The 12,454-nt window shown below is 35.2% G+C and overlaps 1 protein-coding gene across 2 annotated transcripts in view; it reads right to left on the bottom strand.

The window, feature by feature from the left end:
- The window catches only part of LOC131071687 (5'-3' exoribonuclease 4), a 132,135-nt gene that overhangs the window by 37,736 nt on the left and 81,945 nt on the right, over positions 1 to 12,454 (bottom strand). For both annotated transcript variants that reach the window (XM_058007628.1, XM_058007629.1), the window contains exon 13: positions 941 to 1,011. In XM_058007628.1, coding sequence (XP_057863611.1) covers positions 941 to 1,011 — 71 coding nt within the window. The remainder of the gene's footprint in view (positions 1 to 940; positions 1,012 to 12,454) is intronic.

Genomic DNA, 12,454 nt, shown 5'->3' with positions numbered 1-12,454 from the left:
TAGTTCCTTGTTTAATGGTCATTTAGCTTTTTAGTTTTTAGCTCGTTAAGTGTAAACTATTGCTTCTTTATTAAAGACACAGTTTCCTTTTTATTTAATTAGCTTTTAAGCTTTATTTAGTATTTAGCTTTTTAGTTGTTCACTTTAACGATTTGTTCTTTTTATACAACATCGTCTGGTGAACTCTATACATACGTTTGTATATCGTTCAATTAATCTATCCAATTATTTTTCAGGGAGGTTAAACCAAATGAAACCAGAATGTAGATAGGACAGTGATAACAAAATGGTGATACCAATTTTAGAGGGAGAGCTCTCTAGCAGTAACTGTGTTGGTTAAAAGTACGCTTGGTGTATATCTATCATGTTCAAGGATCATTGTAATTTATCCTTCCGGAATAATTAGCTAAAGTCGTGTTTCTAACAAATGTGTATTTGGCATGCACGTGTATAATAGACCATAAAGAAATGAATTACTAAACATTCAAATCAATTTGTTGAAGATGGCCTTCATGGGAAAAAATATCCACTATAATTAAAGAAATTTCCATAGGTTTAAATAGATTTCTTTATATTGGGAAAACGATTTGAAATACTAGCCTAAAGGATGCATATTGCTATTAGCCTATTTGAATGGATATTAGCATGGCTGTGGGTAATCTTGACATAATTCCAAGAGTACCACGGTTACTGCAACAAAACAAGTTACATGAGATGGTTCTACCTTAATTACAACAAATATTCTCAAATGATCAAATCAGTACTTTCAGAAAAATAAAAATTATGGACAAAAATCTACCTTATACATAAATTCAATGAAATAACTAATCTCAAAGCATACTATATATCAGTAGAAGAAAGGAATTTGCACTTTTCATGATTCAATAAAAGAAGACACGTTTTTGGGTCTCTTAAGTTAATTTCCTACATTAAGACTCACCACTGCCATGAGCATACTCCTTGATAATAGTAGCGCATAACCCAGCAAAGGCCTTCTGTATATTTCAAGACCTATCAAAAATACAAATTCCTCAAAATCCAATGGTTCATCACACCTATCAATGCTACCATACTAACAATATACTTGAAGCCATTTTAAACTCAATGATTGCAAGCTAAGTGTAAAAAACAATTAAGTGCCAAAACCCTGTGTACGGCATGGGTTTGAGAGACATTACAAGTTTTCTTTACTAGCTACATGGAAATATTCGAAAAGTTCAAGTTCATACTAACAATGTAGGCAAGCAACACTTGATATAATGAAACAAATCCCCATGAGTTGCTACTATAATGACAACTGAATAAACTTTAGAGTATCATCACACAGATATTGCAATCATTATCTTGTATTGCTTGATGATGCAAAATTACCTACGTTTATTTGCAACAGGTTCGTGGAGTTGTCAATTTAGGTAAATTAAGATATCAATAGACCAGTTCATTAAGATGTTGTGAGACATTTACTTTTAACTGATCGTGGGAACTTTCCAAATCTTCATAGCAAACAAGATAAACTAGTTTATAGAAGATCCACAGTAAAAAAATAACAACTTCCATGCCTTTGAATTATTACAAGGACCCTTTTACATTAACCAAAACCGTAAATTAATTAGGCATTCTTAATATGGTTAAGAAATTTGAACAGGGAGCAAATAAAACCCATGCACTAAGATACAACAGACATCCCTTAAATTCAGGTTGCCTAAGCTTTTCTTAATTAAAAAATTTGGTAAAATAATTTTTTCATAAGGATGTTTTATCCTAATTTAAAAACTTGGCAACTGCTCACCAAACTCAGAAGTACTTGCAAGAGAAAAGTGCTTGGTTAGTCACCTAGCAGGCTAGTTTCTGGCGAGTACTCACCAGAAACTAGCTGGCTAGCCAAACAAAAGGTTTCAATTTTTTTCCCTTGTGTATTTGATTGTTTTTCAACAATCTTCATAGCTATGCATTTTCTAAATTCATTCATTAAGCTTATAAACAATCTTTTCATGTTATTTAAGTTTATTTTTTGAATTTATATAATGTTTAGTTTGCCAAGTATTGCCTACTCCAGAGTCCAACTAAAAATTTTGGGCCACCAAGGTTTTGGTTTCAACTTTATTCCAATATTTTACAAGTGACTACTGTTATGTCCATTTCATTGTTTTCAAGTTTGTTTATTTTCTTGTCAGACACACACCTGGAAACTGATCCATGAATAACTAGAGCAACAAGGGAAGAACAATGAAGTCTTTGGTGGGAAGCAGCCATTCAGAATAGAACTAGATAAAATGGTTGTGAAGGTGAGTAGGAGGTGCAAAGATTAACCAACTCTAAACTACATCCAACTGAGAAGGAGCTGGCGTCAAATCTTCTCAAAGAAAAGGAACAAAGCAAGGCCAGCAAATTAAAAACCATATAAGAAAATAAGATGATTGTTTAGAGAGAAGACCTCAAAATTTTTAAAAGATACACTATACTGCAATTGGTGTTGTGCCCTCTGAATTCTATTTCCAATATTGTAGGTGGAAATATAAACTGAAAATGATCTGAGTTACCAAGATCTTCAAAGGAATCTAACGGACAATGAGCACCAAACCATGAGAGACCATAGCTTGAGGCAAATGTTGCTGCTTCTCTGTATCACAAAAAAAAGATTTTTTGGCATTCTCATCAACTACCAAGAAAGAGCCAAATATAAGATGGTCTAATATCTATGAGAGAATGGCCTAGGTGGGCAATCTTAGAGAGGGGCAGAGAACATCTCTTCGAAGCTCCACTAACATCCATGGTCAATCATCTCCAGTAGTAGAGACAAAGTTGATAATATCCATTTTATTAGAACTCTTGGAATGTGGATCAGAGATAGCATGCTCTCTAGGCCATAGAACAAGAAATCCACAACACCTACTGCAAAGAAAGGAAAATAATGGGTACATTGATAGTTGCTTGATGAAAGGGCATAGGCCCACCGATCTAACACCATTTGTGAGGGTAGATGTAGCATTCAAGGGACACATGACATGTCCAATAAGTGGAATGGATTGGAAAAAAGGTAAATAATATGGTATCCCTCAAAATCCCCTGCATGGTATGACACTTAAAGGATATAACCTCGCTATAGCAAAGTGCAATGTATCTAATCACTAGCTTGTAGTTGCATAATCCCTATAACCTAAAGGGCATTCATGCACTTGACCATTGAGAGAGTGGCCATGTAAGGTTATACATTTGCTAAATAAGTTTAAAAAATCCAGCAAAAAGCAACCACAATCAAGACATGATCCAAGGTATAACCATCATTGACGTGGGTGTTATACGAAAATCCTCGGGCTCACATATATAGATTTCTAATAGAATAATCAGTAGAAAGTGCTCATACTTGACTCTAGTTATGCTTCTAGCAAAATCAAAAAGTTTCTGACTAACATAGAATTGGCCCACAACTATTTGTAGAGCCTTATGATGGTAGGAACAAAGAGCTCCAATACACCAATAGCATACAGGATCTAAAACAACAAAGAGCTGGATATAGCTAATTTTTGGGAGGATTTTGCATTTTTATGGGTTTTGAGTTTCCATGGTGAAACAATGCCAGATTTGCAACTCTGAGATTTTGCAATGGTTATTTTTTAATGCACAAGATGTGCTTCTTAAACATTCAGAAATGTACATATAATATATATACATAATGATAAGTTAAGAAGAGCTGTGGGGGAGGGTGAGCTCCCAGTCATTACTTTCTTGTTTAGGGATCCCTGCCTGGGCTTCACACTTGGATGATTGGTTGTCTACTTCAATGAAATGAATTATAGATGCAAGTTTGCATACTGAGATCAAGAACAAAGGAAACCAAGGTTCTTGAAGCTATTATTTGAGAAGCACACAGGAAATACTAGAGGGGGGGAGTGAATCAATATTTCAGAACTTTTAATCTTTTAAAAATTTAAATGCATAAAACCACATAAAACTTTAAAAAGAGCAATCATCAAGACACCAACACAAGTTTTCGCATGAAAAACCCTTTTGGGTAAAAAACCACAGCATACAAAGCTTTCAATAACAAGAATGGGCACCAACCCAAATTACAATGGAGAGCACCAACCCTCTGTTCTACTGAAGCACCAACTCTAGATTCAAATACAAGATTCAATAAACTTTTCTGAGAACATACTTCAATCACAAGCAAGAAATATACAGCATCTCCCATATAAAAGATATTCAGAAGCAAGATTAAAAATGCTCAGAAATATTCAGCAGTCTGTAACTAGTATCATATCTTCATCCTTTAATCCACCAGACTCAAACCCTTAAAAGATGATACTACTCGAAGCAATCACAGCTGCTGCTGATGCGTTCAGCATTCAACCAAATATGATCTCCTAATAGATAAACTTCACACTTGTCTGTAGCTGTCAACACCATCCAGATTTCACAACTCCAGCATTAAGGACTGCACCACCCCAACACAGCTATGCACAGAAGAATAGATTTTTTTTCACCCTTTTTAAAAAAACATCCAGTAGATTGCCTCCTTCACAAGGTCAGCAGAAAAAGAAAACACACAGCGTGGCAAGTATATAACTCCTGCGAATTGTCTAAGGTTTTTTCACCATTTCAAGGCAACGAAAAACAAACAAAGTCTGCCCATCAGCACTCATGATTTTACTCCACGATCTATATCAAAACAATTTCTCTCGGTTGCACTTCAAATTAATTCCACCCCACGACTTTTTTAAAAAAGGTTATACCGAACACGCGTCCTTTTTAAAAATGAAAAATGACCAGGCACTACTCACTGGCATTACTTCTTTGACCCACGACTTTAATGGAATAGAAACAATTTTTGAAAGGTTTCCATTAAATTTTGGCCGAGAGGAGACAAGTGACCAACCATGATCTGTCGATAAATTAAGCCTGAAACCGTTTGACCTTAAAATAGAGAAAGAATTAAATGAATTTAAACGCCCAACAATAAGTTCTGAAGCCGTCATTGCCACGCACTATTGTAAAACAAATTAATGCGATTCCACTTTTGAATTCAATGATGCCATGTCAGAAAAATCTGACTTGGCATACACATAGACAAGCAGCCAGCTGAGGTAGACAGGCAACCAGGTGAAGCAGACACATAGGCAGCTTGAGTAAACATCCACACAGCTCAAGCAACCAAGCAAGCAGCTGAACCAACCAACCAAGCACCTCAACCATTCAAGCAGGCAGATCAAGAAAGCAAGTAGGAAGCTCAAGCAGCTCAAACATTCAACCAAGTAGCTCAATTGAGACTACAATCCAAAACATTTTCCTGAGACACAACAATTGACATCAATGACAAAATTTGCAACATTATTGTGGTAAGAGGTTTACTTTATAAGCTGAGCCGTTCAATACAGAGGTTGAATCTTATGGCAGACTATATTAAATTATAAGAGTTTCTGCAGTTATATGCGTTCTGTGTTTATTCTCAAATACTTATCAAGTGAGCTATGATTGAAATTGTTGGCTCATCAATTTAGTTTCTAACAGTACCTTGAGGTTTCACATTATGGTTTCTTGATAGATAAAAGGGCCTGTAATTGCAACCACTAGTGATGTTTTGATAATATGACTATGATAATTCTTCTCCGATCCTTAATCCTTGCATGTAACAAATAATCTGATTTTTGTTTCTAAGAATCAATATATAGTTTTATTGACTGTATCTTGGAGGTTGTGGGATATAATGGATCTGAGTTAAGATTAAAGTTTTAAACCTTTTATGCGGGTCGTGAGGTTGGTTAAGTTAAACTTTAAGATAAATTGTGATGTAAATTTTTGGATTGATTGGTAGGAATTGATAGGAATTCATCTTTAGCAAGGGTTTAGAGTTGATATTTAGCCCTCTGTGATTTAAATCTTGTCACTATCTATAATTTGATCAAGGCTTGGAATATTTAGAGGGATGGCAGTGAACTGGATCTCAAATGTTAGACCTTTAGAGTGTCAATTATGTTCACAGCACTTGAGGCTTCCACCTTTAAAAATATAGAAAAGATTAAACCCTCGAAAAGGATGTTGACCGTAGTTCTTCTTGATTGAACAAATGGCATCTTAAAGGGAGTTGTGAATGACTTGTGTTTACCACAGACTGTGATAAACTGTAGCGTCATAAGGATTAAGTAATGAACGGTCTTGGTAAATTTTGCTAGATTGCAGGATGCTGTGGAAGCCATGTTGTAAAACTTGTAATCCTGGATAAGACTGGTATAATGTCATCCTATTTGTAAACCAGTAGTTTAGTCATAGTTGAATGTGCTTGATTGACTGTGAGGATGTTAAATTATTCCTAGCCATTGCCCTCTTAAGTATATCAGCCTAGATGATAGTAGGGCTCTTTTCATGGAAGAGTTGTCTATGCATTAACTATTTGTGGATGATACTGAAGATTCACAAGGTTCTTCTCTGACAAAGCTACGAGTTTGACTCGAAAACTACACAGTTGAATCCTACTGGCAATATCATAATTCATAAGGTTCTTCTCTGACAGAGTTTATCATAGGTGGTAGATATAGTTGTAAAATATACAAAGAGTGCACTTAAGGTTTGAACTTTGAATACTAAGACTCGACCATGTTGATGAACCGGGGGTTCTAAAATGTTGTTGTAAATATATGTTAAATATTGACCCATTGCTTTGGTCTGTAATAATGATGAGACAGTAGAATTTGTGACAAACAATTGGAATGATCTGTCTGCAACTATTACAGTGTAAGTTTGAGATGCTAAGTCAGATATAGTTAAGTCTTGAGTAAAAGGCTATGATATTTTATATTGCTTAAGGAAAGTATTTTATATTGTTTAAGGAAAGTGTTTGTCTATTATTGTGGAAGTTTCCTTAGTAGTGTTTTTTGAGTTATTATGGAGAGTTTAAAATTGGATAAATGAACTTCCCTCATTACTCAAGCCTCAACATGTCTATTGTAATGGTAGAATATATGTTTATTGCTTTACTTATTTGGGTAAGCTTATCTTGTTATCATTGAGCACTAAATGCTTGGGACATATCAATGATGTCAGTGAGCATTAGCACACAAAAGAAAGAATTAATCTACTTATTCCTGGATTGTATACATACAGTCAACATGCTAACATGTTGAATGGAAACAGAAGTTAATGCAGTGGAGAACACGTAACTGTGTACAATCTTGTATAAATTAAATTTATTTATTTTAACCTTTGGTAGGTCAGGAACCCCATTCTTACCGTATTTTGAGAAATGAATGTTTTATATGGATTACACGATTCATGAGTTTCACGTGTTTGGTATCATTAGATCTGTGCATGCTCTAAGTCATGCATTCATGAGAAACCTTGATGACATCAATTGTGGATAAGTTATAACAATTCATTATAAGAACTAGTCACTGGTGACAAGTCAATGATGGTCAACAACAATTTGTTGGGAGTGTCCTGTGACAGACTCATGTCACTTGTTCCTAAGTCATGCACAATGCACATTATGAATGCATGATCTTGTTAAGTCGGAATTGTGTAGGTCTGTAAGTTCCTGAAGAACCACATTAGCTTGATGCCAAGATCAGAAGGACAATCTAGGTGCCTGAGGTGAGACTCAGCTAACTAAAGTGTAGGGTTGTTACGCAGATATTCTCTGTGACCATGAGTACAATGTAATATCTTTCCTTGATGTTCCAAAGGATGTGACCATTCAATTGGCTCATGGATATGTCATCATAATTTTGTTTTTATTGACAGAAAAAATTGCTTATCAGACTTTGTTTAATGATGATTCTTAAATTTGGGTTCACCAATTATTAAGTGATAAGTTGAATAGTACTTGTGATAAGTTGAATTGTACTTGACTTTATTCAAGGGATCTTATGGTATTGCAATCTTAGATACTGTTATTACTGAAAATAAACTGATATTGCTAAATCAATATAAATTATATAATTGGTTATATTAACTCTCGAAATGATTATATGATGACTGCATTCTCATTCAGTTCTTAGGAAGATAAGCAGTTTGTAGATAACAAGGCACCAGATATCAAAGATTGTTATATAATATGTTTCAAGTCATGCAATGAACCTGCTACCTGCTGAATTGTACCTTAAAAGTGATAATAGGTGATGAACTTGAATTTAAAGCTGATTTCTCTGGCTTGTTATGATGTCAAAATATATGGTTTGAAATGACAGACCAATAATGTAGTTTGAGCATTAAATGAATGATAAAGGGCATGCATATTTTTAAATATCTAGATATATGATTGCACTAGAATAATGACATTTGAGATGTTTGTAAGGAGCATGATTATTAATGCATAACTAGAGTTGATTCATTGTTAGCATTATATATCTCCTATCATGATGATCTCAGAAAATGATCTTGTAATGGAAACCTGCTGCTATTGAAAGTCAAATGAATAACTTAATTAGCTGGTGGAGATATATTTGGGTGCCAAAATAAGATCATGTTATTGTTATTTGTGAAGCCGACCTAAGGTGTTTAAGGCGGCTAAGTTACATATATAATCAGAGTTCATGCAAGCATCAAACACAATTTTGATTTACACACATTCAGTCAAGCGAATTATATCTGCCTAAGATCAGCGAAGTTCTCCAGCAGACTATTAGCGAATCATCCTTCCAAGAGCAGCTAACTATCTTCTTGAGGCAGCGATTCATTTCTAGGAACAGCGAATTGTCTCAGGGGCAGCAAATCACATTCACAGTCAGCGAATTCACTCCTATGCTCTGCAAATGATCTGCATGACAGCAAATAGCAAATCTTGATATTCCAGATAAGTCTATCAAGCTATTCCTTGTGCCCTAGTTTGGAATCTTCATTCTGTTGTTCTGATTTATATGTTGCTTCAAGTGTTGAAGCAAAGTTGTAAAGAGAAACACTGATATTGTCTAATATAAACTGTAATATTGTTGCTGGGTTTTTCACCTGCAAGAGGGAGGTTTTCCCAGGGTACTATTGTGTTCTGAGTGTTTATTGTGTTGATTTTCTGTTATTGCTATCAGTTTGATCTAAAATCAACACAAACAACTCTATAAATCCTTGAAAATCCTTTGGAAATCAAAAATAATTATGCCCTGGCATAATCTTTGAATGTGATTATCAACTGAGTGCTCTTGGGTGATCTCTCACACCTACAAACACTATCCTCACTAAAGGGTTTCATCCTCAATAAGCTTGAATCTTCAACAGCAAACCCTCATTCTCCACACAGCTTCATCAATTTTGCAAACAAGAATGAATTAATGAGCTCTCAAAAGCCATTTTATAACCTTCTCAATAACCCACGACTTGGAGGAAATGAAATGAACTTTTATAATTTCATTTTATCTCAGTTAATCATTTAATGTAGTTGGTACCCCCATAAAGGCTTAATAAACGACTTTATAATCATTAAAATAACTTGTCCAATTAATACTCCTTATATCCTCTTAATGTAAAGTCAATGGTTTTATTAATATTATAAAAAGTTGAAACTTTAATAAATTAATATAAATCATTAACTCCAATAAATGCCAATATCGAAACATTTAATTAATTCTGCCAACCACCCAGTAATAGGTGTGGTACCCACCAACCATCTAGATTTACTATAAATTGTAAGTATAGGACCAAATGCTCAAGAGACTTACTAAAAATAGTATGTACAAACAGAACCTGAAAGACCTCAGGAAGGCAAACCACCAAAAAACTAAATCTTTTAGATGAAGAGTACTGAAATAAACAACCCAAGGGTCAGCTAAGAAGCCCTGAATCGCCCACAAAGGGACCCCTAAACACTCCTTTAGCCTACGGGGACCAAAGTCATAGGCTGATCTCTGAAAATAACTGATGCTTAGGAAGGCGCAAAAATGGGGACATTACACTTTCCATGAATTTTACTTGGGAAGGAAGTATTAGATAGAAACCTAGCCCAACTCATGAGTATTACAAATTGACCATAATAGCAATATTAGAAAGGGAATAATGTTTGAAGGTCATATTCCATGAATATGCAACTGAGAATAAGATGACAAGAGAAAAAAGGAACTTGTACAGATCCTCGGCTGTGTGATAAAAAAATTACACACAACATTATGGAAACTGACTGATAGATAAATAAATTGTAGTGATTTGGAGCAAATAGTTACATTCAATTCTCAGCTAAACTAATTATATCTCGTGCACCTAGAGATAAAAAAGTAGTTTAGATTGACATGGTATTTAATTAAAATGGAAAGAGCACCTCTTTGTGTTTCTCAGCATTTATGCCTAGACCAATAGGGAAAGGGAGATTTTATCAAGTAATAGATGCATCTTGCTCAATTGATGAGAAGAAGGATTTTAGAGCATTTATGCACTCAATTCTTAAATTGAGAGATTCCTTTTGCCATAGGAGAGGCCATGAGGTCATTCATGCACTTGACCTTTAGTTACAAGAACTAAGCCATTAGGTTCAAGAGGTTGAGACGTTATCCATCCCTTCTACCCAATTCAGTGGATATCTGTGTCATTAAATGATTCATGTCATCATGGGAAGCATCGTAAAAGGGGTGATAAGGTGAAGAATAGAACTTACAACCTCAAGCATACAGATTCATTGATCTAGGCTTAGAATTGTTTTTGAATATAGAATCCAGGTGATTTTTTGAGGTATAAAAAGGGTAAAGGTTTTGATGAGATCAGTGTCATTATTTCTAGTGAATTAATCTCATGCTTCTTGATAGAAGGGAATCTCATAAAATGATGTGAATTCTAACAAAGTTGTGAAGGATCAATGTTCATAGTTCATAGATCACTTCTTGGAACCAAGTTCTATACTTGAGGGCAAGATTATGGATCATGGCCTAATGGAGATAGTCACAGTTACTAGTACAATGAAATGCTTCAGTTGGAAGGTGGTAAGCAAAATAGATGTCATTTTGGCACTCAATAATTACTAACTAAGCATGGTGCGGTGTCCTTGGAATAAAGCTACAAACAAGCTTACCAGCTTTGGATATATGGACAATTCATGAAGGATGGACTACTACAAGATGGCTTCACTCTTATTGACATCATGAAGGCACAACAACTTGTCATCAATTTGAATGGACACAAGGTGTGTGATGACTTCTATGCCATTGATGTAGGTGAGACTGGCATTGTCTTGGGTATGCAATGGTCACATTCTATTACAGAGTTCACTAGGGAGTTGAAATCCAAGGAAAAAGAGGTAGTGCTTCAACGAATATAAGATATAGCCCCAAAAGTTGTCATGGCGATACGTGAGATATCTTCATATGATAATATTTGGCCCTACTTTGGATCAGCTCTGCAAGAATATGATCTTGCAAATCCAAGATTGCCATTGAGTAGCAATCCCTATCAAGAGCTTAGGAAAAATGTTGTTGTAAAGTATCCTTCCTATTGATGAAGTTGGGAACACTATGAGAAGATTTCGAGAGAAGGCTCACATGAATATAAAAATAGCGCAGTGTAAGCATGATGGAGTGGCCTCAAGTTTGGGTATTTGTACAAAGGATCCTCAACAAGATATGACAGAAGCAAGTGGTGATGGCATTTTACCATTAATGCTTACACTGTGCTATTTTGATGTTGATGTTGCCACCATTATCAACCACTACAACAATCCGTTTGCACTCATACAAATGTTGTACTGGATGTTTCAGTCCTGGGAAGGACTTTTTAGTTCCTAACTACTAATGGAATATTTTCAGTCCTTGTATGGTTGTTTTGTAATGTCCCCAGCTCAAGCCATGAGGCTTAACTATGTATTGGCTGTCCTTTCCTTGGATTACCCAAGAGGAAGAGGACTTAGAGCATCATTGGGTAAGTGTTAGAATCTTTGGCTTATTCTCTATTCTATTCTTAAGTGATTTTAAGTTGAGGGCATGCCTTTTTATACAACTTGAGTGACTCTTAGCCTAAAGACTTAATATTTCCCACTTTTGAGTTTAGAGACATACATTAAGTAATTTTTATTAAACATGTGCCAAAAAGGTTAAGGGAGCATTGGAAAATAAGGAGCCTATTGGCTCGTTTTTTAGGGTTTTATTTGGAGCATTGGAAAATAAGGAGCCAATTGGCTCGTTTTTTAGGGTTTTATTTGGAGCATTTGATTGGGCTTGCAATGAATCCATGGCTCAGGTTAAATCATTCTTTTGAGAGTGATTATATAACATATTAGGGTTCTCTTGGAGCTCGTTATGCAATCAGAATTTTCTCTATTCCTACTGCAATCTATTGGCTTGAGGTTCGAAACGACGAAACCCTTGATTAACCGTTATTTGAGAGTTATTCTGCTCTGGGCCATTTTATTTGCTGATTCCCCTTGTTGGGGGACTGCACCATCATTTTTCGGTTTAAGGGCTGTGCCACCTTTTTCAGCCATCATTAGAGTATATCAGTATCATATCTTGTTCATTATGCATATCTTGTGCAAGTGCCAGCATTTTGGAAGGTT

The sequence above is a fragment of the Cryptomeria japonica genome, chromosome 10, assembly GCF_030272615.1.
Source record: "Cryptomeria japonica chromosome 10, Sugi_1.0, whole genome shotgun sequence".
Taxonomy (NCBI): Eukaryota; Viridiplantae; Streptophyta; class Pinopsida; order Cupressales; family Cupressaceae; genus Cryptomeria; species Cryptomeria japonica.
The sequence above is the reverse complement of the archived record's forward strand: the minus strand, read 5'-3'. Positions and strand labels throughout refer to the sequence as shown.